Source organism: Dermacentor andersoni, chromosome 1, assembly GCF_023375885.2.
Source record: "Dermacentor andersoni chromosome 1, qqDerAnde1_hic_scaffold, whole genome shotgun sequence".
Taxonomy (NCBI): Eukaryota; Metazoa; Arthropoda; class Arachnida; order Ixodida; family Ixodidae; genus Dermacentor; species Dermacentor andersoni.
The window spans coordinates 113,638,766-113,663,074 of NC_092814.1; the positions used below are offsets into that span (position 1 = coordinate 113,638,766).

The 24,309-nt window shown below is 47.0% G+C and overlaps 3 protein-coding genes across 3 annotated transcripts in view; all 3 read right to left on the bottom strand.

The window, feature by feature from the left end:
• Nucleotides 1-24,309, bottom strand: part of LOC126545717 (uncharacterized) — a 502,749-nt gene that overhangs the window by 229,732 nt on the left and 248,708 nt on the right. The gene's annotated exons all lie outside the window — the stretch shown is intronic.
• LOC129380562 (uncharacterized) lies at nt 547-11,225 on the bottom strand. The gene is made up of 2 exons (XM_055061921.2): nt 10,959-11,225; nt 547-1,098 (listed from the first exon to the last, which is right to left on the bottom strand). The coding sequence occupies exons 1-2, from the start codon at nt 11,145-11,147 to the stop codon at nt 931-933; spliced, it is 357 nt and encodes a 118-aa protein (XP_054917896.1). The 5' UTR covers nt 11,148-11,225; the 3' UTR covers nt 547-930.
• On the bottom strand, nt 18,638-21,960 carry LOC126543313 (probable 4-coumarate--CoA ligase 3). Its single transcript, XM_050190440.3, has 4 exons — nt 21,888-21,960; nt 21,318-21,462; nt 20,486-20,746; nt 18,638-19,300 (listed from the first exon to the last, which is right to left on the bottom strand). Exons 1-4 carry the CDS (start codon nt 21,900-21,902, stop codon nt 19,164-19,166), a joined length of 558 nt encoding a protein of 185 aa, XP_050046397.2. The 5' UTR covers nt 21,903-21,960; the 3' UTR covers nt 18,638-19,163.

Genomic DNA, 24,309 nt, shown 5'->3' on the forward strand with positions numbered 1-24,309 from the left:
TTTAACAAAAAATTGCCGAAAATTGGTCATTTTGAAAAAAACTCGAAGTACGAAGTTTACCAATCTAACTCTGCATGGATGACAGATATCGCAGTTCATGTAAACTACATATCCTTTGGAACGACCAAAGTGCGCAAATTTGATATATTAATTTGTCTCACGTGAATTTGTTACGAAAAAAAATGTTTTGCGAGAAATTCACTCAGATATTAGTGGTGCACTTAAGAAGCATGTATATACCAATGTCGTCCGCTTTAGATGTATTATGTAATTTACAGAATTGTGATATAACTTTTCATTGTTGAGTTGTAAATTTGGTAGTCTCATATTCTGAAAGTTTGCTATCTTCAATTTATATATAAAGTATTAGCAGCCTTTTATATGCAACAAACCTCATCAAATTTGGTGTAGTGGTTGCCAAGAAAAGTGGCAATCTTGAGCCGTGACAACCTGCGTATCTATCTATCTATCTATCTATCTATCTATCTATCTATCTATCTATCTATCTATCTATCTATCTATCTATCTATCTATCTATCTATCTATCTATCTATCTGTCTATATATCTATCTATCTCCATCTCCGTTTTTTTAAGAAAAGATTTATTGTGGGCTCATTCATTTGAACTCGAGGGGACGGCTGCGCGACTTCGCCCGCGGTGGAGCACATCGGCCTGTCACCACAGCGCATGCGTGCGATCCTTGGCGGCGGGAACTTCACGTGTAGTATCGTCATGTCGCTGACGTCTGAGCCTGAGACACGGTCAAGGGCGTTATGGCAGTCGAACCGACACCGCTGATGTAGGTGACGCGGTATCGCACAGCGGCGGCACTTTCTGCCTCCTTGCGCGTGGGGGCCCAATCTCGGCGGCTGGATCTGTTGGGTCGCGCGTCGTCGTCCATGCGATCCCGGCCAGCGCCGCCAGCGGGGTCACTCGGCACTCCGGAGCTCGCCCGTGGAGAGCCGCCGCTCAAGTCCCCCGTGCGCCGACGCCCGTTCGTTGTTTTCCTGCGCCTCGCGCATTTTCTTCTGGATGTAGTTCGGGATGCCCACCACCAGGAAGATGATGAAGAAGCAGCCTAGCCAGATGCCCACCACCTGCATGATCACGGTCGGCCGAAAACTTCTGCGTACGAACGCTCAAGAGCTAGACGTGCAGGCCGTGAGGCCGAGACTGCGGTATTAAATCGCTTGTCAGAGAGAGAGCCCTTGGCGAATAAGCTCAATCCTCGCACAGCGCGTCTTTCCTAGATTGTCAGAGAACCTATAGATCAGGGGATGCAAGGGGCGTCTTGCGTACGCAAAAACCTGAACTCTCCTTGGGTCTAGTTGTAGCCCGTGCCTTTAGTGCCCGTAATAAACAGAACTGGACAGCGTATCACGTTACAAAATCGGAGGTTACCAATCATGGAACAAGGGACTCATCTGACGCCAAGGAGGAAGGATAAATTATCAGGGAGACTGACGTCTGATAACTAGCCTCAGCTGTCCCTGACGCCGCCCCTCCTCCTCTTCTGGACCTATCTGCACATTATCTCTGAAGAAGCAACTCTTAATTAACTCTGGACCTTAACCTTCCTCACACAAAAACCACTTTTCCTCTAAAGAAGCAGGCCCTCCATGTTTTCCGGACCTTTCAATACATGTGGTTCGCGGTCGAACTCTTTATGGTCGACTCTCGCCACCCGCTCGCCACGTTCCTCTCTCCCGTACTCGCCTGATGTGTAGCTCAAGCGGGCCACGTGTTCGTCTACACTGTCGTCTTGCGCTCCTAGTTTGCGCGCTGTACACATCATGTAATGTAATACGAACCAGCCCATCAGTCTGCTCGTTTAAGCTACTCTACGCACCGCGCGCTCGACGTGGCTAAATATTACAGCTCTCCTATCACGTGGTGAGGGTCTATTTCCCACGAGCTTTTCCTTTATTGGCGGCGAGGAGTTACGGAGTCGCCATCTATCGGAAGCGCCTCGCTGGCGTAGTATGAGTGATCACGCGGCGCGCCCTTCATAGGTTTTGCTGTCAGCGCTCACTGAAAACACCACGCACGAGCTCTCCTGGACATTTCTGTAAGTACTTTCGAAACGAGAGAAGTTTTTTACTGCCTAAATAATAATCTTGGGCAAAATGAAAGCACAGAATAGTTTACAGACGCTATCTCTTTACCGAATACGTACAGTGAACGCCACTGCGCGCGGTCGCCGCGATGGAGTCTCCCGAACCGGCTTCTTGCGTGAAAGGTAGGTAAACGCTGAGAGCAAACTATGTGAAATACGTTCTTATAGTGTTTGTATAACTAAATGGAGCGTAATAGAATGAAGCCTCAATGCAGCGATCGCACAGATTCGCAGCGACCGACTGCGCGTCTGCATGCTTGTCCGCGCACTGTTTCGCTTTCGCCGCGTGCGCGTTTTCGCACCGGGCCATGAGCTTTAGGCCGCAGAACATTTGACAGTATACAAGCAACCATTGTTGCGTGGGCGCTATCAGAGCTGTTCAAAAATAATTTCATTGTAGAGACTTCGACGCCTACGGGGACTGTGATATGCCGTCGCAACGATTCAATCTTTTTTTTTTTTTCTTCTAAATTCTTGGACGCTTCAATATTATGTCTCGAGTTGCGTCGCCCTATGTTTATCGGTGTTCTCAGCGTGCGATTTCCCGCTGCTTTTTTTTTTTTTTTTTTTTTTGTAATACGTGCATTAATTCACAACACAAACATGACCATATGCCATGCTTTTTTTAATTTGCTTCTTACCGCCCCCTTTCCACTCCAGTGAACTTGCCAGTATCTATAGCATCGACAAGTTCATAGATCAAACTGTCATGACATTAGTCGGGCAGTGACTCGGGCGAGCGTCTCGGTGCGCGTTTTCCGAACATCGCAGACCCGGCGCCGTAGCAGAAATCTTCCTCGCGTTTGTGCTTGCTGCATACCCGAGTTGTAGCCGACGACTGTTTGCCGGTTTTATGTTTCGCGAGCCAAGCTTCACGCAGCTTCTTGTCCAGCGGCTACGTGTGAGTAAGACTGACACCGGGCTCCGTTGCGTACGTCCGGCACTGCGGCACCGAGCAGTAGCCTACCATGTTGCGCGCCTTCAAAGGCAGCCACTACCTATTGTAGTGCTTTCAAGCGCTGTAAAGGAGGCACTCGAAGCGGGAAAATCTCGCCGATAAATGAGGACCGCAGCGTACGAGGGAATTTAAACTTTCGTTTTCAGCTCGCTTCGGCTATAGTACTTCGGCGCTGCCGACGCGGCCGCTATGTCCACGTGATCCCTCATAGCATGTCACGCCGACGGTGGCGCCAGCTTTTCCAGTGGTGGAGCTCGAGGCCAATATATATATTATGGCCAGGCTTCGAGATTCTCACGTGACGCTCCCTCCTACATACGGACGCCACCTCTCCTTTCCTTCGAGGCCCACACGCGCATTGACTCTTGGGGACCCTACCCGGTTGCCCAACCTTTCAGCTACGTGATGGTACGATCAGCCACAAAACCTACCTTTATCATGTGATCATGTCACGTTAGAGCAGGTTTGACAGCGTGCGGTAGATTTTTAGCGGCGCGTCTACGCCTCTACCCATGCTCTGCGCATTCTGTCCAAGCACGTGGAACGGGGCACAGCAAAAATGCGCGGTAGCCTCACTCGCAAGCTACAAGAAAAAAAAAAATGCGTTGTAAGAAGCGACCCCCTACAAGGACTGCGCCTATCCTCGTGTGCTCTCTCTCTCTCTCTGTAGTCGTTTATTTGCGCAGTTATAAAACAGTCTGTAACAGCGAACGTCTTACTGACTACTGTTACAGACTGGTTTTATAACTGCGCAAATAAACGACTACAGAGGGAGAGAGCACACAAGGATAGGCGCAGTCCTTGTGTGCCCTCTCTTTGTGGTCGTTTATTTGTGCAGTTATAGAACTGTTTGCTAATATGCACCTACTCGTCCAAACAAGTTCTTCTCAGTGGCGTAGCTAGGTCGTCTGGCACCCGGGGCCCATAGGTCTTCTGTCACCCCCCCCCGGTTGTAGCCGGCGGAAAGGGTGTCTTCAGACGTATATGACACCCCCCCGCCACTGGCCCCTTGCACCCGGGGCCCCCGGCCCCCCCTGTTGCTACGCCACTGGTTCTTCTAGCTACATATGTTACAGACTGCTCTAAAATTGAACGCTTTCCGAGATCCCGTGGTCCGAGGAACTTTTGTGCCTGACTGTACAGATGGGTCTCGACTCGAAGCTCCTCCTTGACCGACGAGCACACTGGTCTTTTATAACGCTCATCGGTGATTCCTATGAAGTCACCTTCACTCCAGTTCGCATGGGAGTAGGCGTCGACGGCAGCTGGTTACAAAACCTTTGCTCAGGAATCGCCGTGGTGTGTTGCTGAAACGCGGTGAGCACCTCAGCCTATATAAAGCCGTTGACGCTATCCACTTGAGTCTAAAGTTATTCTAGGGACTTCGCTTGAGTCTTGTGCGAAATGCGATAGGCTCGGAGCTAATTGTGCTTCGAAAACAGCCGTGACTGAGGAACGTTATGAACAAAAATATATGGGCGGCTAGGTTACCTGTATTGAAAGAATGAAAAGAAAACTTTGAGTGACAGCGGAGAGAAAAAATATATACTTATATAGTTTCTTAGGAAATCAACCAGGAAGTATTAAGCTAACGTAAGGGACAGTCGGGGATGGAGAAACAGTGTGCTGGAGGAAGTCAGCCAAGGTACTATCCAAGAGCGACGAATTAAATCGGAAAAGCTTCATTAAAATACAAAGGGTACAGTGTCCTACTGTTTAAAGCATCGAGGGTGGTTTAGAAGCTATAGTAAATTTTCAAATCCTGCACACCGTTGTGAAAATATAGTGCAGAAACAATTGAGTATATTCTGGTAGAATGCCACCGTATCCACACAAGGATAAATGTAGAACTATGTAGGCCTTGATCTTTCAGGACAGTTGTGGTAATGTAAATGAATTTACTATCCACGCTTACTATTAGGAGACAGATGGAAGATTATGGCGTAAAGGAAAAGCATGCAAAGAAGTGAACTTTATATTTTGGATGATATAGCTTAGTAGTGCATAAAACTATTACAGTCGACTCCCGTTAATTCGACCTTTGCGGGACCACTAGACTTGGTCGAATTGTCGATTGAATGAACAAACACCAGAAACGCAAGCGAATTTTCACCAAACGAATGAATTCGTTCATCGCAAGCATGCTTTTCTTCACGCCGTATTCCTTGCCGATCTGTTTCCTGCTTAAGACGCCTTTCTAAATATGCTGAAGAATCTATTTTTTGACCTCGTAGAAAACGCTGTGTAATTGCCACGTGACGCCATGCTGAACCGACAAGCAGTCTGCCGAATATGGGGGAGTGACACAAGAACCAAACGGGAACGGATGGCTCCACTGGCGGAAGGAGCTTCGGCCACGAGGAGATCAAAATAAAACGCTTTGGAAGTCGGTAAAGCCGTCTGCTGAATTTCTTGTGTTTTCAAGCTTTCAATAACCGCCGGGGCTCATGAGGGGGCACCGATCGGGGGTCAGTGGTGGTTGAATTAATCGAAAAGGCATGCTACCGCGTTTGAACTAAACGAGTTTGCCTTCCTCAGCAATGTGCGGTTTCTCACCCGGACTTTCCACTGCATTCGAAGTAAGCAAGAAAGTCGAATTACCGAGGTCGAATTAACGGTAGTCGACGTCTTATAGATACACCAGAAAGGCAAAAAGGAGCGAGCTTGGTGGCATGTGCCCTCACTCCGTCTCAGTGGGGATGCTCGTATCATCATCACTGAGGTGAAGTGCCGAGTAGAGAAATGTTCTAAAATACGGAGATAATTCGCTCTGGGATATCGGGGGCAACAGGTGCACATGCGGAGCAGTAATGAAGCACCAACCGGAACTGAACATTCCGGGCCGATACCTCTGAATATAAGGTCATGCGATGCCCGAACTTTTCAAGATACGGGAAACAGAGAAAAAAAAAATCACCGGCGATTACGATACTCCCTAATGTGAAATTTGAGCGCAGCTCTACACGAGTTTTCATTCGTTGCAAACGGAGCAAAGTGTGGCGCCACTGACTCGCATATATCTGGAGATCGGGAGAGCCAGCGCGTGGGTGGGCGCGATTCACAGCAGCTGCCGCCGGCAGACCTCACAGACTAAAACCCCTCGACAATTTGAAAGTAGCGACACTCTCCTCCTCGCGGCGCTTTCCTCTTCGAATCTCCAGCCCGCCGGCTGCGCACGGTACGCCTTTTCTTCTGGGCTCCCGCGGACGAGCCGCAGCATTCTATGGAGGCGTGTTATTTTGCGCAAGTTGCGCGCCCCAGTGGTATAGAGAATTTTTAGATATGCTGATAACAGCATCAATAATGCTGAAGGCAACGTTTATGAGGAGGCAGGTTTTTTCTTAAAGCCGTATGGACTGGGCATACTGATGTAAAATGAGCTTTTAGGCGAGTTCTATACTACAGACAATTTTTCTGCCACATGATGAGATGCTTTACCTTGTGCGTCTGATCTAGTATTGCTTGTCGCAGATCCGTTTGTGCGTGGCTTATTAAGCGAAAGCCTTAGATCTGTTTCAAGGTCGCGTTGTGAGCTACAGATAATATCACGTGACCGAAGGAAGGCCGGAAGCGCACCAGAGCACGTGCAGCCGTGTATAAGAAATGATTACTGATTAACAAAGTAATGATTTATTAGTGAGTGGATTAGGATGAATTAAGGTTATTAAGGAGGTTAAAGGTATATTAAGGATAATTAAGGTGGATTAAAGTCGATAAAGGTGGATTAGAGTGAATGAAGAACGATTAGAGTGGATAAAGGAGGATTAAGATGCATTAAGGATGAATAGGGTGGATTAAAGTTGATGAAGGTGAATTAGGGTCCATTAAGGAGAATTATCGTGGATTAAGGTGAATGAAGGAGGATTAGTGTGGATTAAGGAGGATCAAGGTGCATTAAAGAAGATTACGGTGGATTAAGGTCGATGAAAGTTTATGAAGGTGGATTATGGTGAATTAAGATGTATTAAGGTACATTAAGGAGGATTAAGGCCGATTAAGGTGGATGAAGGATTAGGCTGAATTAAGGTTTATTACAGTAGCATTTACAACTATAATCCTCCTTCATTTACCTTAATCCTCCCCAATCCTTCTTAACCCCTGGTCATGCACCTTAATCCTCCCTAATTCACTCTAATCGGTCTTAATACTCATTCATCAAGCCTAATTCACCTTAATCCACTTTAATCCTTGTTCATGTACCTTAATCCACCTTAATGCACTCCAATACACCTCCATAAACCCTAATCCACCTTAATCTACCCAATCCACCATAATCGGTCTTAATCCTCCTTTATCAACCCTAGTTTTATCTTAATCTACCCTAATCGGCCTTAATCTTCCTGCACCCCACCTTAATCCTCCATATACTTGTTCATGCACCCTAATCGGTCTTAATACACCACCAACACTAATTCTTATCCACCTTAATCCGCCTTCATTCACATTAATCCTCTTTCACACACCTTAATCCTTATTCATGCACCTTAATCCTCCTTAATACACTCTAATTCGCCTTAATTCGATCACTAAGCAATCATTAGTTAACTTGGCTAATAATAGACATGCTTTGGGTCGCCTCTGGCCTTCCTTAGGTCACGTGATATTTTCTGTTCACAACGCCACCTTGAAGCATAGGGATCTAAACACTTTCGCCTTAAAACTTACAAAAAAACGCAATGTGGACTAGGTAACGCTCATCACCTGCAATACCACGGTATACTTGACACTAATATTTTCAGGACTTGCATTCACTGTATCTGACTGACGCACAGATCGACGTAAGCTAGAAATAATAGCTCCTCTACAAGCCGCTATTTCAATTTTCGGTAAAACAGGCAGCGGACCCTAACAATCGCGAAAAGTGCGATCGAGAGGCTGTATCTTCGCACATAATTGTTCACAGCGGAAAGCAGAATCTATAGTTCTGCGTTTCCGACAATAACAATAGTTCGCGACGTGCGAGGTGATTGAGCCGCCGCTGATATTAAGCATACTGAGGACAACTTAATTTTTATGCAACGTACAAATTGCCGCAACAAAAACGCTGGCGAGCAGGCCGGAAGAACGAAAGAAAAATGCAGCATTACGGGATGCTTTTCTACGAGCAATAAGAAGCCGCCTCAGCTTGCAAACAACGCTGTTCTTTGTCGGAACAAAGTTCTTTCGGCCAATGTTATGCAGCCACGGCTTCCTGCGCATGCCGTCCACGCTTTCCTTGTGGTACCATAAAAACGGCACAACATCTTCAGGCTTCTTTCTGCAGTTATATGCACAACAGCACGGCATAGCGCTAGCACACAGAGCAGGAAACGCAGCGTACAACGTTCGCTACGCCGACTTAAAGCGCCGAGCCAGCCGAGCTGGGGAGAAAAATGGCGAGAAGGAAACGAAAAAAAACAAGCAAAACGCAAGATCTGCGTGTTTCCAAGGGCAACGGCAGGGAGACCAATCGTCGTCCAGAAAAACGGGGGTAAAACTGGTTGCCGCGGGGGGACCCGCAAGGGGCGAGGAAGACGCGAGGAGGTCGCGCGGCGGCGGAAGAGTTCAACGAGTGGCGGTACTGTCAAATTGTCAAGGGACTTTATCACGGACGACGCATGCTACTCTTGCGCCATCTCGTAGCCACCGTCGCCGCACTGCGCTTTTCCTTTCGCCCTTTCGCCATACCCTCCTCCTCCGCTTTCCGCCTTATGGTTCCGCTGCACCTCCTCCTCCGCTTACCTCCTCGCGTCTTTCATCCCCCCAGCTGTGCTCCGCATTTGCTTTCATCTTTCGTTGTGCTCGTTCGCTATTTACGAGGGACAATGTCGAGCTGCGCTTTAAGAACGAAGACGACAGCGTCACAGAATTGCAAGGGCTGGGGGTATTCTGTAAATGTGCACCTAGTGTAAATGTCCATTTCGTCTGCTGCTGAAGTATTGATTGGCTGGGCTGGTGAGAAGGAGGCAGACGCCCCCAGCCAATCAGCACTGCAGGAGCAGACGGAATGGACATTTACTCTAGGTGGACACATACAAAATACCCCACTCATCATTAAATGCTCTGAGGTTTTACGTGCCAAAACCTCGATATGATTATGAGGCACACCGTAGTGGGTCTACGGATTAATTTTGGCCACCTGGGTTTCTTTAACACATGCACCCAATGTACGGTACACAAGTGGGGGTTATTGCATCTCGTCCCCATGTATATTGCATCTGGCCCCCATCGCGCCCTTGGACTTAGCAGCGTAACGCCAAAGCCGCTATACGCCACCATGGCAGGTTGAATCGATCTTTCAACATGTTTTTTTTTTTGTCGTCATATCACAACCTTCAGAGAAAGCTGTAGCTCGGGGCCAACTCCGACACGGCCTATTCAAATACATATAACACGCAAAAACGCTTTTCTGAGATAACCCCTGGACCGATTTTAATGAAATTTGTTGTACTTTAAATAGGATGTTAAATTCTAGTGACTATTCGAAGCGAAATTTTGGTTTAGGGCCTGAATTTTATGAAAAGAATTTTCAAAAAATCGCAAGCTTGAAAAAAGTAGACGCACGAAGTTTATAAATTAATAGCTCTGCATCAAAAACAGATATCGCGGTTCTGTAAACGGTGTCCATTAGATCATTCAAAACGGACAAATTCGATATGTCAATTTATATCTTACGTGAATTTGTTACGTTGTGTACAAGGGTTCTGCAAAAGCTGTATTTACATATTACTCAACTTTTTTAGATTTATATGTAACATATCAATTTTGTCCGCTTTAGATGTACTATCAGATTCAATTCACAGAATTGTAATATAATTTTTGCTCGCTGAGTTAAAGAGTTGTAAACTTGATAGTTTCGTTTTCCGAAAATTTTCGATTTTTGCCAATTTGTAATAAAAATAACGATCTAAATCGAAAATTGCAAATGCAAACCAACGGTCACTAGATTTTAAGTTTTTGTTTTAGATGCAACAAACCTCATGAAATTTGGTGTAGTGGTTGCCGAGAAAAACGAATTCTCCTTTTACATGTATTTAGATAGGATCACCCGAGCTAAAGCTTCCTCTTAAGGTCAATTAACATACCCTGCTCTACCACTCGGACGTGCTCACAGTCATTTGTACCCACAGCTCCTACCAAATGGAATCACTTTCTTAAAAGTGAGCCGATTAACATGACTTAGTAGCGTAAATTCGCTTTCGCGTTGCTGTTTCATAATAGTCTAGTCTTTAACAAATCACACATTTTAGTGATTATGAGGCTGTGTGCTTGTTCCTCCCCCTACAATGTGCTACATTTACCCTGTGCGTTCTATAATTGTCTAAATAAATAAACGGACTTATCGTTTATAACACGGCGTTGAGTAAAACACAACCCCATCATGCAATCATAGAACTATTCCCGGCGCTCTTACTCTGTGCAGCGCACATGTGGGACAGCTCTGGAATTTTTTTCTTCGTTTATTTTTCGTATTTTTTATTCGCGGCGCTGCATTACACTACATGTTAGCTCGAAGGGCAAGGCCGTCGAGCACGGGCTCGGCTGCGTCGATATCGAAATTTCATTCAATGACTCCTAGGCAAGCGGTATCGAGGCAGAACGATGTGTGGATCGGAAAAGACCGTTCCTGGGTGTACAGACCCCTGTCCCGATAGGCTGTCGTGAGTAATGTATACGGTCTCGTGACACTTTAGATTTGTCCGCAACAAACGAGTTGGCGCTTCACAAAGCTAGAAAACGACGGGGACAATGGCAGCAGGGAAACATCCTTGCGGGGGGGGGGGGGGGGGGGGGGGGGCTAGCATGTGCACCATGACGAGTGCGCTTCCCAAGCGCGCGATCCGGTCGCCCGGAAACTCCGTTTCGCTGACGCCACGCACGGTTTGCCGGCCGGGAAGGCTGACCTTTGCCGCGGCGAGGTCGTCCCTGCGGGCCAGCTTGCGTGCCCTGCTGGCGTTGGCTGCGATCACGTTGCCCCAGGAGCTGATGTTGCTGACCGCGTGGACGGCGTGGCCGGCGCTGGCCGCCGCGCTGAAGGCTGCCCCGCCGTTGGCGCTCACGTGCATGTCGTCGGAGGCAAAGATGGGTTCCATGGCACCACTACGCGGAACGAGCCGGTTCCATCGCGCCGACTCACGCGCACCGCGCGGTGCCTGCTTGCTTGCTCCTCACTTGTGGCGCTCACCCACTACGGATGATTGGCCACCAAGAAGCCGCCGGTTAAAGGTTAAAGGGAAGAGAGAAAATCCTAAACGCAAAAGTAAATCAGGGTGAAGTTCATGTTAATTAAAAAATAGATTTACGTGCCAGGCACAGAAATAAAAATATTTGTAATTATGTATAAAGAGCACATTTTTTTTTCTCTCTTTTGGGTGGTATTAGGATAATTTCGAAGACACAGTCAGCGAGTTAATGATCTATCCAATTATTGATTTCGAGAATTAACGTGGTAGCCTTCTTGTGTCACAGAGATAGTCGCAAATGGCCACGCAGGTGTTCCTGTGGCTAAAGCCCGATGAAGAAACCCCGGAGGAGAATATATTTTGAGTATAGTTACAGAAATACCCAATTTTCGGAATGAAAATTCTAATTTCTTCCTCTGATTTCTAAATCGACGGCATACTAGTACAAAGTGATGAAAGCTTCGGGTGCCCCGCACAAGCATTGCGGTGAAAAAGAGGAAGAAGGTTATCCTATCCTACCTTATTTACTTCGTGCACGCCAGTGGCGTAGCCAGAAATTTCATGTGTGTGGGGGGGGGGGGCTCACGTTGGAGTTCGGCCTCCTCCTTATAGAATTTGTCGATGGATCAAATACATGAATAATTGCATTGCTATTGCCAAAGATGCTGCAAACGAATTCTTGAACGCTACGCATTGTCAATACAGGTAAATATGCATTTTTTAAATAAAAGAATACACTAGTGTGTCCCAAAAATTGCGCCCGAAATAACTGATATCAATGCTTCTATGTTTTTTTTGTCAATTTAATGAGTAAAGAAAATATTACACGAACTTGTGACATATATTAGTTCGAAACCAGCAAAGCCGTGCATGCTGCTGATATGAAAAATGTAAAGGCCATAAAATGAACACGTTGAGGACAAATATTTTAATGCAACTTTGTCATTCAAGAACTTTGTTCAAATTTTTGTACATATACAATGACCAGGGAAAAATCTCAATGACGCTGTCCTTTGTTCCAATACATTGCGCAGGAGCAGCTGTCGCCGGTCGTGTATTGTGAGTAATTGCACCGAAATTGTAGTCTCAACAGAGAGAATATATAGAGAGCAGAAATGCTGCAAAACATACAAGGGCGAGGCAAATGAAAGTGAGCCAATGCGAATATATGACAAACGAAGTACTTTGTATAAAAGTAGCCTACATGAGTATTTAAACATTTGTCTCACTGACTAACGAGTGGTATGATTCCAATCTCATAAAACTCCTTGTCTTGCTGCTTCAAAAAGTGTGTAATTATTTCACGTAATCGTCCGACACGAATCAGGTTCCCTTGAGCTGCTTTTCAATTGCCCCAAAATGTGGAATCCCAAGGCGACCGGTCTGGGCTGCATGGCGGATGTTGCAGCGTTTCCTACTTGAACTTTGCCAGTTTTGTGTTAACCAGATCAGCGACGTGGGGACGGCATTGTCGTGGAGCAAGATGACCCCATTCGTCAATTTTCCACGTCGTTTGTTCTTGATTGCGACACGCAGCCGATCCGGCGTTTCACAATACGGGAAACGATTGATAGTCTCTCCAGGTTTAGCAAATTCGATCAGTAACGGCCCCTGACGATCGAAAAAAGAAGTCAACAACACCTCTCTGGTGGTAATGACAGCCTTTGCTTTCTTTGGTGGTGGTGAATTCGAATGTTTCCACTTTAAACTTTGCCGTCGTGTTTCAGGTTCGTCGTAGTGGCACCATGATTCGTCCCCGTTCACAATTGCAGACAAGAAGTCGTCACTCTCATTGTGATACCGGATCAGATGAGTCAAAACAGCGTCAAACCTCTCCGTCTTCTGGTGGTGGTTAAAAATGTTGGGCAGCCATTGCGCACGCAAGAGCCGATAACCGAAATGTTTATGAATTATGGTGTGAACCGAACCATGACTGATGTTCACACGCTCTGCCAGTTCATCGATGCTTATCCTCCGTTCTTGTCTCATCAGCTCATCAACCTTTGCAATTTTGTTAGGGTTGATTGCACGATGGCTTTGGCCCGGTCTGGGATCGTCTTTGCAAATTTCACGTCCTTCTTTGAACCGTTTGTTCCAACGCTTCACAGTGGCCAATGAAATGCAATGTTCAGTGTACACGGCAGCCATACGGCGACTAATTTCTTTTTGGGAAACACCTTTCAGCTGTCAAAAACCTCACGACACCACGCTGTTCAACTTTTTGAGCGTCCATTCTATCACGTAACCATGTTCAATCCAGTTTATGAAAGCATTAAAGAACATTTATCCTCATACCTGCGTGTCACTTTTGTAAATAAGAGATGCCTGCGTGCTACGCGCATGCCTCGCAGATAATGAACCGAATCATTATTGCGTGGGGTGGGTTGGCTCACTTTCATTTGACTCGCCCGCGTACAACAGAAATGCGAAGATAAAATGAAATATACAAATGTGAAGATACAGCTTGATAAAGAGCAAAAAAGTGTCAGTGGAAACTGCAAAAGTTCACTGCACGTATATACACAAAACCTCGCAACAAGAAAATTAAATATACGTATAAGTCTCCAATAAATCTAGGTATCTAAGAAAAAGTCACTATATGTAATGGTTCAAACAAGGAAAGTAAACATGTTGCGAAATCACAGATTCACAGATCACAGAAACCAAAGGCTCGCCCCCCCCCCCCTCCCCTCCCTCCACTCCCTCTGATAAACGCGCGCGGCGGAAAGCGGCGCGCTTCCTCCCAGCTTTTCTCCCTTGCGCACACAAGCCACCATCGTCGGCTCACCCATGCCACCCCAACGCTTTCACTCGCATATACAGCATGCGGCGCGCGGTCACGACGTTATCATCCTTGTACTTCATACGGGAGATGAGGGAGACGGTGACGGCAGGAATGCGCCTGAAGTGTCCACATAATTGCTATCGCAATAATATAATGAGAGTATCCGGCAATGTGGCCGATCACTGTCCGCAAAAGAAGAAGTAACAAAATCCAACTCTCACCACGCGACAATTCGCTGCGCCACAACAATGACTTTTCTTTTTTCCTTTGTGGGGCGGGGGCACCGAAATGAAGAAACGCGAAGGAAAGCATGTTGATCACAGTCGAATGCCTACCTTGGGCACCTACCGAAGGAATATCGAAGAAAACGTGAGACTTTTTGTCCAAAGAGAACCATACGTATAGCTCGGTATCCTACATCCGCGAGACAAGATTTTCCGGGGAGGTTGCGCTCAAGCGAACGCGTTGCAAACCGTCGAGCCCCCACAGTGAAGGCGGCGAGCGGCCATTGTTTCTTTTTCTCGTCTGCTAGCCAGAAAGCGTCCAAAACTCTGCCAGGCGAAAATCCACTCGGCCAGAGAAAAACGAACGCCCACCGAAGTGCGCCGCGCGGTGGTCGGGGCAACACAAGAAAAACGCATGCGCTCTGGCTGGCTCTGACAGCCCACGGGTAACGAGAACAAGAAAATTGAAGAGGCTGAATGTGTCCTCGCGAATAAAGGTCAAAGTAGAAAAATAATTAAGTACGTAGTTACCTTTGCTGGCTTTAGTGTTTTCACATAGATGCTTTGGCACAGGTGAAAAGAAATGTTGATATTCTTTTCTGTTGAATGACGGCACAAATGAACCACCACAACGCTTCGTCTCATCAGACCTCGCTGCGAGCTTTGTCAACTTTAGAGTAGTCAACTTTAGCTTGTCTCGTTGTATAGTCCGATGCACGACTTTAGAAAAGTCTATCCACCTTTGGCGTCTAATGTTTATAACAACATTAAACCCACAAAGTTTCGGAATTGAAAATTTAAGGCATGGCTTTGGAAATGTCGATGCACCTTTCGCATCAAATGTTTGTAAGAACATTATATCCACAAATTTTCGGAATTGAAATCCATGCGCTCCGTAGATTCCGCGGTCTCCGCGAGATGCCGCGACGAGCCCACTCGCCATCGAAACGCCCTTGAAACTTTGTGCTCGGATGGGGCTCCTTGCCACGAAATGCAGCCAGAGTTCTCAATGATCGCGCCGAAATGTCTTTTCGAGCATAAAAAGGACTTTCTAGACGAAATCCCGTATGATTTCCGGCGACAGGGATCTTTTTGGTCGGCGGTGCATGACAGCACGAAAAAATTTTGGGGAGGGGCTGAAGCCCCGTAAGCCCCCCCCCCCCCCCCCCCCCTGGCTACGCCACTGTACACCGCACTCTGGTTCTACGGGAAATGTTTGACTTTTCTTTGCAGAGTGCTTAGTTTTACTCTATCGGTTTTAGTTTCACTGTCGTCCGTTGCAGCACCATGCACTTAGCTGAGCACCGGTCGCTGAGAGTTACACTCCTAGATCTCACACCTGTGCTGGGAGATAGTTTCCTTCATTTTTATTTTCGCAGTGAATAACTCGCATCCACCTCCCCCCCCCCCCTTTCTTTTTTGTCACATTATGTTGTTGTTTGTCTTAATTGGGCTGCATTACAAGCGGTGCGGCCGACCCCTCGTGGATACGTGCAATGATAGGCGAGGAAGTAGGTGAGATGTGGTGCAAGCCTAACGGGCGGAAAGCACGGCTCTACATCTGCAAAAAGGTCGCGGCTGCCTGTATAGCAGGCGATATGCGCGCCCATGAGTTATAAGGATGGCGTTAGAATCCAGGAGAGGCGGATCGTTCCTCTGAGGGTATGAAAAATATGAACCAAAAGACGAACAACGTATAGTTCTCTTTGTATTATTATTATTATTATTATTATTATTATTATTATTATTATTATTATTATTATTATTATTATTATTATTATTATTATTATTATTTCTACTCGCTACTTGATTAAGTACACAAGCTTTTTATGTACACTATCCTCTGCGCTCATTATATGTAAGTTCTCTTCGCCTTTCGCACCATGCTATTGCAGTAAAGCAAGCTTGCGTGTATCGATATGTGATGATGAAACTGGTTTTATTCAAAACGGCAAGTGTCAGAGGAGCTTATTTCCCCTCCCTTAGATGGTGGCTAGGAGCCTTTGGGTCCTAGCGGCATCTTCGGCTTGCCTGATGACTTGTAGTTGGACCTCCCTGCCTGAGCTAAGCAGCGCGGTCTCCCACTTCTCCGTATTCGTATACGTGTTGTTTGGCCCCTGCACTATGTTGGGGCAAGCACAGATTGTGTGCCTGAGGTCCGCCCGCTGATTGGTCTTTACATATATCTGAGTATAGTTCTAGATAACAATTATTATAAGCGATCGGGTTTGGGAAGGTGTATGTTTGTAGTAGGCGCCTTCTGTTTAGTTAATGAGGAGTGTGGTGGGAGTAATACTGCCTCCCTAATCTGTAGTGTTTGGTGATTTCATTACATTTGACCATGCGGTCTCCACACTTGGGCTCCGCGTTGTTCCTGCCCCTGCTCGGGTCGCTAACTCTCCAGCTAGGATGTGTGCGGTTTGGTTGCCCGGGAGGGAGGAGTGGGCGAGCGTCCATATGACATGAACGTCACACTCCCCGCGCAAGTTAGTCATGATCCTTAGTGCCTCTTTCGAGACGATCAGCGAAGTTATGAAGCACGGTTTTAGAGTCATTGATTACGACGCTGGCCATTGTCGAGGCGAGTGTCAGCGCTATGGCCTCCTCCTCCGCGATTTCCGAATTTTCTGCTTTAATGGTGCCACTGGCAAGTTGGCGGCCCGCTTGATTTGACGCGACCACTGCCACGTGTCGACCGTCTGCATACTTCGCCGCGTCTACATAGTTTCCAACCGACCACGTCCGCGTCGTTTCGAAACTTCTTGCGTAGTGCTTTCGCTCTTGCATTCCTCCACTCTCGGTGGTCTTCAGGGTACATGTTTCTGGGTAACGGGGGTGTGATGATGCGCTTTCCGTTTTCTCTTGTGTACTGGATTCTTTTTTTGAAGGTAGCTGCGGGGTGAAAAGCGGGGTGGAGGTGGGGGGGTATGGGGGTGTCAGCCAGTAGTGGGCACTTTTGCGTATATCTCCGGTCGTGTTTTCAAGCACACGAGGAGGGAAAGTAATTTCGTCACCGTCGCGTGACGGCCCAGGCGCCGGTGTTGTCCGTGCCCTCGCATCGCGGCACCCTTGGTGACTGCTGCGCGACAAGTAGGCTCCTGCTAAGGTGACCGTATATGAGAAGTGTTTTTACTATATTTGAGAGCCCCCTAGAAACAGCTCAACGTGAGAAGATCGAAGCTACGTGCAGTGTGTGGTAGTTGTATGATTATTTTGCGCATCTGATGCCAAATCAAATTCTCAAAGCATTTTCTTTCGTAAAACCTGTCTCTGATCACGTTTGTGCGCACTTGATCACGATCAAGTGCGCACAAACAAGGACAGAGTGAGGTGTAGACAACACAAGCGCTTACGACAGCGAGGAGCCCTTCTCCGTGCTCTTCGCTGTCACAGCGCACTGGCTGCCCGCTGCTGGGTGACGTAGGCACAACGTCGCCTCGAGGTGCGTGGTTTGGCGCTCGCAGTAGCCTCTCAGTTTCGGTTTCGCGCGCTATGATAACCGAATTTTGTCGTGCCACAGTTCCGCGGGTAATCGCATTTTTTTTTTCAGATCCAAAATTTGATATGGCTTGCACTGAGATGCTCGCTTCAATTTCCCAATTACGATGATCCCGCTGAAACGAAAAGTTAATGTATTTTATTGTTAATCAGCGACTAGTTACCCCGCATCACCTGACGGCATGTCTCCGAAGAACCGTCCTTTTATTTCAAAACGGATATCTTAAAATATTACTTAGTGTCTTCGTAGAAACACCCGGTATCTGGTATAGCTGCTTGCTCTACATTAAAAAAAGAAAAGAAAGGTCGCTGCTCTTTTTATAGTGACTGCAAAATGAGCTCGGCTCGATCGAGGCCAGCCGACGACGGCGAGAGAACAGGTAGGAATAGATGCGATGAGAGGTGGCCCTCGAGAGCAGCAGAGGCGATGCAAAGCTGTGGCGATGGCACCGTCGAGTTCGTCAACACCGTCTACTGGCTACTGTCGCGTACACCTTTTGCCGATGCTGCCGCGTGACAAGTGAGCGCTTCCAGTGTCTCAGTTGCACATGAGAAGTATAAGCCGCACTTACCGCATAAGCCGCATTGAAGTCGGGCTCTGGACGAAATGACTGGCGTAGAGTGTGAACAGGGAAACTGGGCGTCCCCCGGTGGACGCCACGCACACTTCGCCGCACGATAGTTGGGAGAATCCTTTAATTTGCTTGCCGTGGTACTCAGCAAGAAAAACAAATATAATTACATTATACAAATTTGTGAGCTATACACTTCTTAGACTGCTCTTGGACATACAACGCATTTCTGTTCGAACGCTCCGGTAAGTTTAGACGCGAATGCTACGATGGCTCCAAACAGGAAGACAAACGCCAAACATTGATTGTATCAGTACGTGTATTATTTTTCGGCCTCGATAATGAGTGCAGAGCCTGTAATGTAATCGACAATACATACATCTTGCTCGCGCAAACATAAAAAAGGGTACATTTAAAAAAAAGTTTATTGCAAACGTTTTACCATTTTGGTTTGGGTTATTTATTGTTTCCAATCGCGTTTTCGTCTTTGCAAATAAGCGTACGGTCGCAACATTGTGTCTTGAAAGCTGGGCGATGCTGCTCACTCTGTTACGTCGGAATGTACTGCTATCAATTGGGAGTTCGGCCAGCTACGTAAAGCAGTGCACAGCGTCTCCATCAAACTTTCTAAAACAGAAGTCGCAGCAATGAGGGGACAACTATGCGGTAAAAATTCTGACCGATTGATTGAAGTAAAGGACCGCGCTCACAGCACTGCGGATCCAGTTCGTTCGCTATACTGTCAGAAGCTGTGATTAGCACGTAAACATGGCTTTTCTCTTGAGGCATTCCATGCATCTGTATTTCAGATGAATATATGCGATGAACGGAGGCCAGCTTCTATGTTTCACTGCCTCATAGAAAGCTGTCTTCGGATGTGCGCATCCCTGAGAGCTGCACGAATGCTCTTGCCTGTCTCGGACTTTGGTATGTGGTCCACAAACTCGATTCCTCCGTGCAAGTGTTCGTGGCTCGGTAGCACCTCTGCAAGGAGCATACAAAGTAAGGGATAATTAAGAATATGAACGGGGTGATGTCTGCGTTAGGAAACTGCTTTTTTATCGTTCTGAAATGTGGTGCGCAAGGAGCAACGGAAGCATCAACGAAAAACGTTCGTGTGTACTGGCTGGACCAGACTTGTACGTAACATATTATTCTTCAATCAATTACATTTTTCGTAGTTTTGTAATTGATCGATTACTCGTTTTCACTCGGTAACGTTCACCGTCATTCAGTTATTTCTTAGTAACCATTTTCTTCATTGACGAGCCAAGCTGTAACAAGCGACGCCGGTTTGAGCACTCGAATTTGGCGGGAACTATACAGTATAGAACGCCTGCGGTCGTGAGCCACGCGGCAGCGTCGCGGAGCTCATGTTCAGACAGGCAGACCGGGGCGCTCAGTACTTGTTCCCTCATTCTAACGCTCCACCAATTGTTGGATCATCTTTTCAGCTTTTCATTATCCCTGCCAGCAGAGCATTCACCGAGCCCCAGCAACAGTGAAGCGTCGCGCTTCACGGATGACCCAGACGTGAGAATCGCGGCATTGAGTAAGCGCAATGTCGTGCAAAAGGTGTTCGTACGTTGCAACCAACGCCTTGTTCCGTCCAGCCGACACATCTAGCGAATTTTCAGAGTGGCTGCTGATGTCTTTACAAGAAAACGAGGGATTACCGGCGAAAAGTTTACGATATACAACGTGTGAGGTGCTGCAGAGGATGCACTGAAAGTCAGTCCAGTTCGTTTTATCGTTTTATTTACTCTATATTTGTGCAATGTTAGCAAAATAGGAAGGAAATGGGAGGAAAGTGACGTAGAAGTTATCAATTACTTTTTAGTAATTCTTCAACTACTTCCGGAGGGCAGTAAGTGTTTAATGAATAAAAATTTAAAGACGAAATAATTGTGATTGTAATGGGTAACTTTTTTTTTCTCTAACGTGTGCAAGTCTATGGCTGACGAGCGTTGTGCAGTCACTGATGCAGCTGTGCATTCACTCGGTCGCTATCTCTTTCCCTCTCCTCTTTCACACATACATGATCACTCACAAGCACACGCTATGTATGTATGTATGTATGTATGTATGTATGTATGTATGTATGTATGTATGTATGTATGTATGTATGTATGTATGTAAACGAACGAACGAAAGGGCCGACACACGCACCAGCCACCGCTCGTCGCAGTCTGCCCTCGGCGTCTCCGGCGGCGGCCGCACTGCCGTCGCGTAGAACGACGAAGGCGCGCGCTGCTTCGCCGAATCGTTCGTGCGGCACGCCGACCACGAGCGCCTCCCGCACGGCAGGGTCCCGCAGCAGCAGCCGCTCGATCTCGGCTGGCTCAATCTGCAGCTCCATGCACTTGATGAGCTCTTTCAGCCGGCCCGTCACGTACACGTTGCCCTCGCCGTCGTAGAAACCCACGTCTCCTGCAAACACGCACTCGGTGCCGGTCTTGTTATGCGCTCACTGTCCCGTGGTTGCAGGACGCCAAGCCAAATGGCCAACTTTATTTATGGAAATAATACTCTTTTCGGAAGCCCGCGGAGGGACGCTACATACTGCAGCGTACAGACGTAAATAAGTTACTGTATCACTCTTCTTATACAGCGGTGCCAGTACAACACCTCCTGCACGTGTGCGCGGAAAGAAAGGCAGTCGAACACTAATACTTCCGTTTCACTGCTTCGTATATTGCGAGGCAGCTGTTATACCTCAACGCTTTATTCAGCAGGCGCGCGCTGAAGAAGATGACTCTGGCCGTGATGCTGAACATATACAGATGAAGAAGATGAAAGGTTAATATAATGTTCACATGCAGGTCTTTATATAATTAATTATTGTGTAATTTCGCCAAAGTCGCGGTATAGGAAAGTGCATTGCGATCCAGTATGCTTTACGTCTGCCGCGAACATATCGTGCTTCACGAGTATGGGCAAACCCTTGCAAATGTAGCATCGGTTTAGGAGCAGTGTCAATTGATCGACGTCTCAGACGTACCTGTTAGAACGAAGCCCTCGTCGTCGTACGTAGCGGCCGTCTCCTGTGGCTTGTTCACGTAGCCCATGAAAGTGAACGGCGCTTTGACGCATATTTCGCCTTTTTCTCCGGCGCCGAGCTTCGTTCCGGTTCTTGAATCGATCACCTCTCATGCAATGAAATAAAACGAGCACCATACGACTTCGAACGAGTGCAGGAAAAAAATTATATTCCGTCTGCTCGCAAAGCAAGAAAGAACGAAAAAAAAAATGGAAAGAAAGAAAATGCGAGCGCTCTTTCTTTTTTTTCTTCTTTAATATCGCTCGTAATGTATGCGAAGTGCTTGACGAGTATATTGAAAAGCAAGTACGATTTATTCCAAGCGTTTGAGTGACATTTAAGCCCACGTCCTTGTGTATTCGCAAACACCCACGCATGCTGACAGGAGAAGCTGCGTGAAGAATTCACTTTACATTCTGTCGCCCCTCAAGTAACTGTTTCGATTTGCAGTTGTGTCTATAGCGTTAGTATTGTCGTTTATAGTGCTGGAGATAGTAAAAGTCAGGCTTTGGTGAGCCGTGAGGGCCTTACTTTCAGCTGTACCATTGGAACTGGCTTCCCTACGCTCCCGAATCCGCAACTCTTCAGTCCCGTAGATGTCACGCTGCCACAGGCTTCGGTAAGACCGTAACCTTGGTACGAAACAAGATGTGCAGTGGCGAATTAAGCAAAATGGTAACAACCAATTTTTTGTTTGTTTGTTATTTTTCTGACTTTCAAGTTCAGTCGGTCGCAACTTGTGCTTGAAAAGAGCATTTCTATCACCGGACACACAAATCAGAGTCGGTGTCACATCACTGCCAGCGTATGTAATACCCCCTAAACGGGGGTCTTTAAGGTAATAAAGTGAAGTGAAGCTTTGGCGCTTACCTTGTGATATAAACTTGAAGCCGAACTTGTCTTGCGCCTCATGTAACAGCGAGACAGGGGCGGTGCTTCCGCCGATGAACACCTTGTCGACGCTTTCGAAAGCGTCTGATGGCGCACTGTCGATGAGACTTCTCAGGTAAGACGGATATATCATGATGGTAGAAACCTGGAATATATAGCGAACGTCATTCACTCCAAGGAGAAGACAGTAGAAAAAGAATGAAAAGTAGGGTATATATAGTTAACCGATCTCATGTCGGGTTGGCTTTCGATACGCGCGGGGAGGAAAATCAGAAGGAAGAGGAAAAGTGCAAGAAGTACTGATAAGTGAGTTATACTGCTCTCGGAGAGCCTTTTTTATGCACTGCAAGAACAAACTAGGCAGAAGAACGATGTATTTGTGGCACATTTTGTAGACCTGCATGATGTTCTCTGACGAAACTGATGCTCTCTGAATTAACATGAAAGAGAGAGATAGTTGCCAAACTGAATTAACGTGCCAATTGCGCACTTGCTGGCTAACATTGTGCAAATTGAATGTATGCCCAAGAGTAATTAATTGTAAACATATTTAGTAACATATTGTTATTGGCTACCTGAGCTTTGTAAGTTATCATTTAAATTATTCTATAGCGTTTCCAAATAACAGAAAATTAGAAGCTAAATTTAGCCATGGTAAAAAGGAAACAAGCCCATATCGGGAAGAATATATGGGGAAGAGAGTATACAAGATGTCGTGTTGACGGCATGTTTGTACTGATTGAAACGGCTGATAGCGTGCGTAGTGCAGCATGCAGGGTATGTACGTCTGCTGCACTGCACTCTGCTATGGCCTTCTAGTCACTTAAGCTAACGGAGGAAGCTTGCATATCAAGAGGACCTTACATAATATCCTTGCGGATACAAAAATGCACCCACGTCCGCATTTTTGTCCTCGCATAAAAGGCGAGTTTTGCAGCATTATCAAGTACACACACACACAGAGAGAAAGAGATAATTTAGCAGAAAGGCAGAGAGAGTCGGCCTGAGCTAGCATGCTCTGGCCTGCTACTCTGCACAGGGGAAAAAGGAAAGGAGACAGAAAAGAGTGATGAAAGATGATGATGAGGACAGGAAGAAGGGATGCATATATACACCAACACAGTAGTTTCCTTAAAGCCTTGCGGCTAGTCCGGTGATATTTAAGTAGTCCAGAGCAGCCTTTGTAGCTATTGATGCTACTGTACGGTCACACATTGTGGACAAAATTATTAATACTTTCAGACAATGCTTGCCTGCAAATACCTGCTAGCGTCGGAGCCAGTGTCTTCCGCTAACATCAAGTACAGTTTTCTAACTATACGCAGGTTGCGTTGTGAATGATGGGGCTGCTATGTTTAACGCGAACTCATTCATCAAAGCCCAATTTGCTTCTTCGCGGAGAACGGTCCAGGGGCGGCGCGATCGTTGCTCACTTTACGTTTGCGCACTGCCGGCACGAGCAGGGCGGGGTTGAACGACGGCAGAAGGAGCAGCGGGACGCCCAGCGTCAGGCAACCGCAGCACAGCCAGAACCCGCTGATGTGCGTCAGCGAGGCCGCACACAACACCAGGTCCTCTGGTCCCACCTGGCCAGCCGCCTGCTCCCTGCGTTGTCCGAAAAAGCTACGTACTCCGCTCAAAGGCTACAGACGCACTTGTGAAATCCAGCTCAAAAGCACGCACGCACGCACGCACGCACGCACGCACGCACACACGCACGCACGCACGCACGCACGCACGCACACACGCACACACACACACACACACACACACACACACACACACACACACACACACACACACACACACGCACGCACACGCACACACACACACACACACACACGCACGCACACACACACACACACGCACGCACACACACACACACACACACACATTGTCAGCAGAAAAACGGTGAATGACGAAACTGCCTTTTTTATTGGGCGAACTTGCGCCCACAAAAACAGACTACACTCGAAGAACAACGATAGCGGCGAACGCAATCGAAGATCGTCGAAAATCTCATCAGCGGGTCAAGCGCATCGGCTTTTATACATCACTCGTC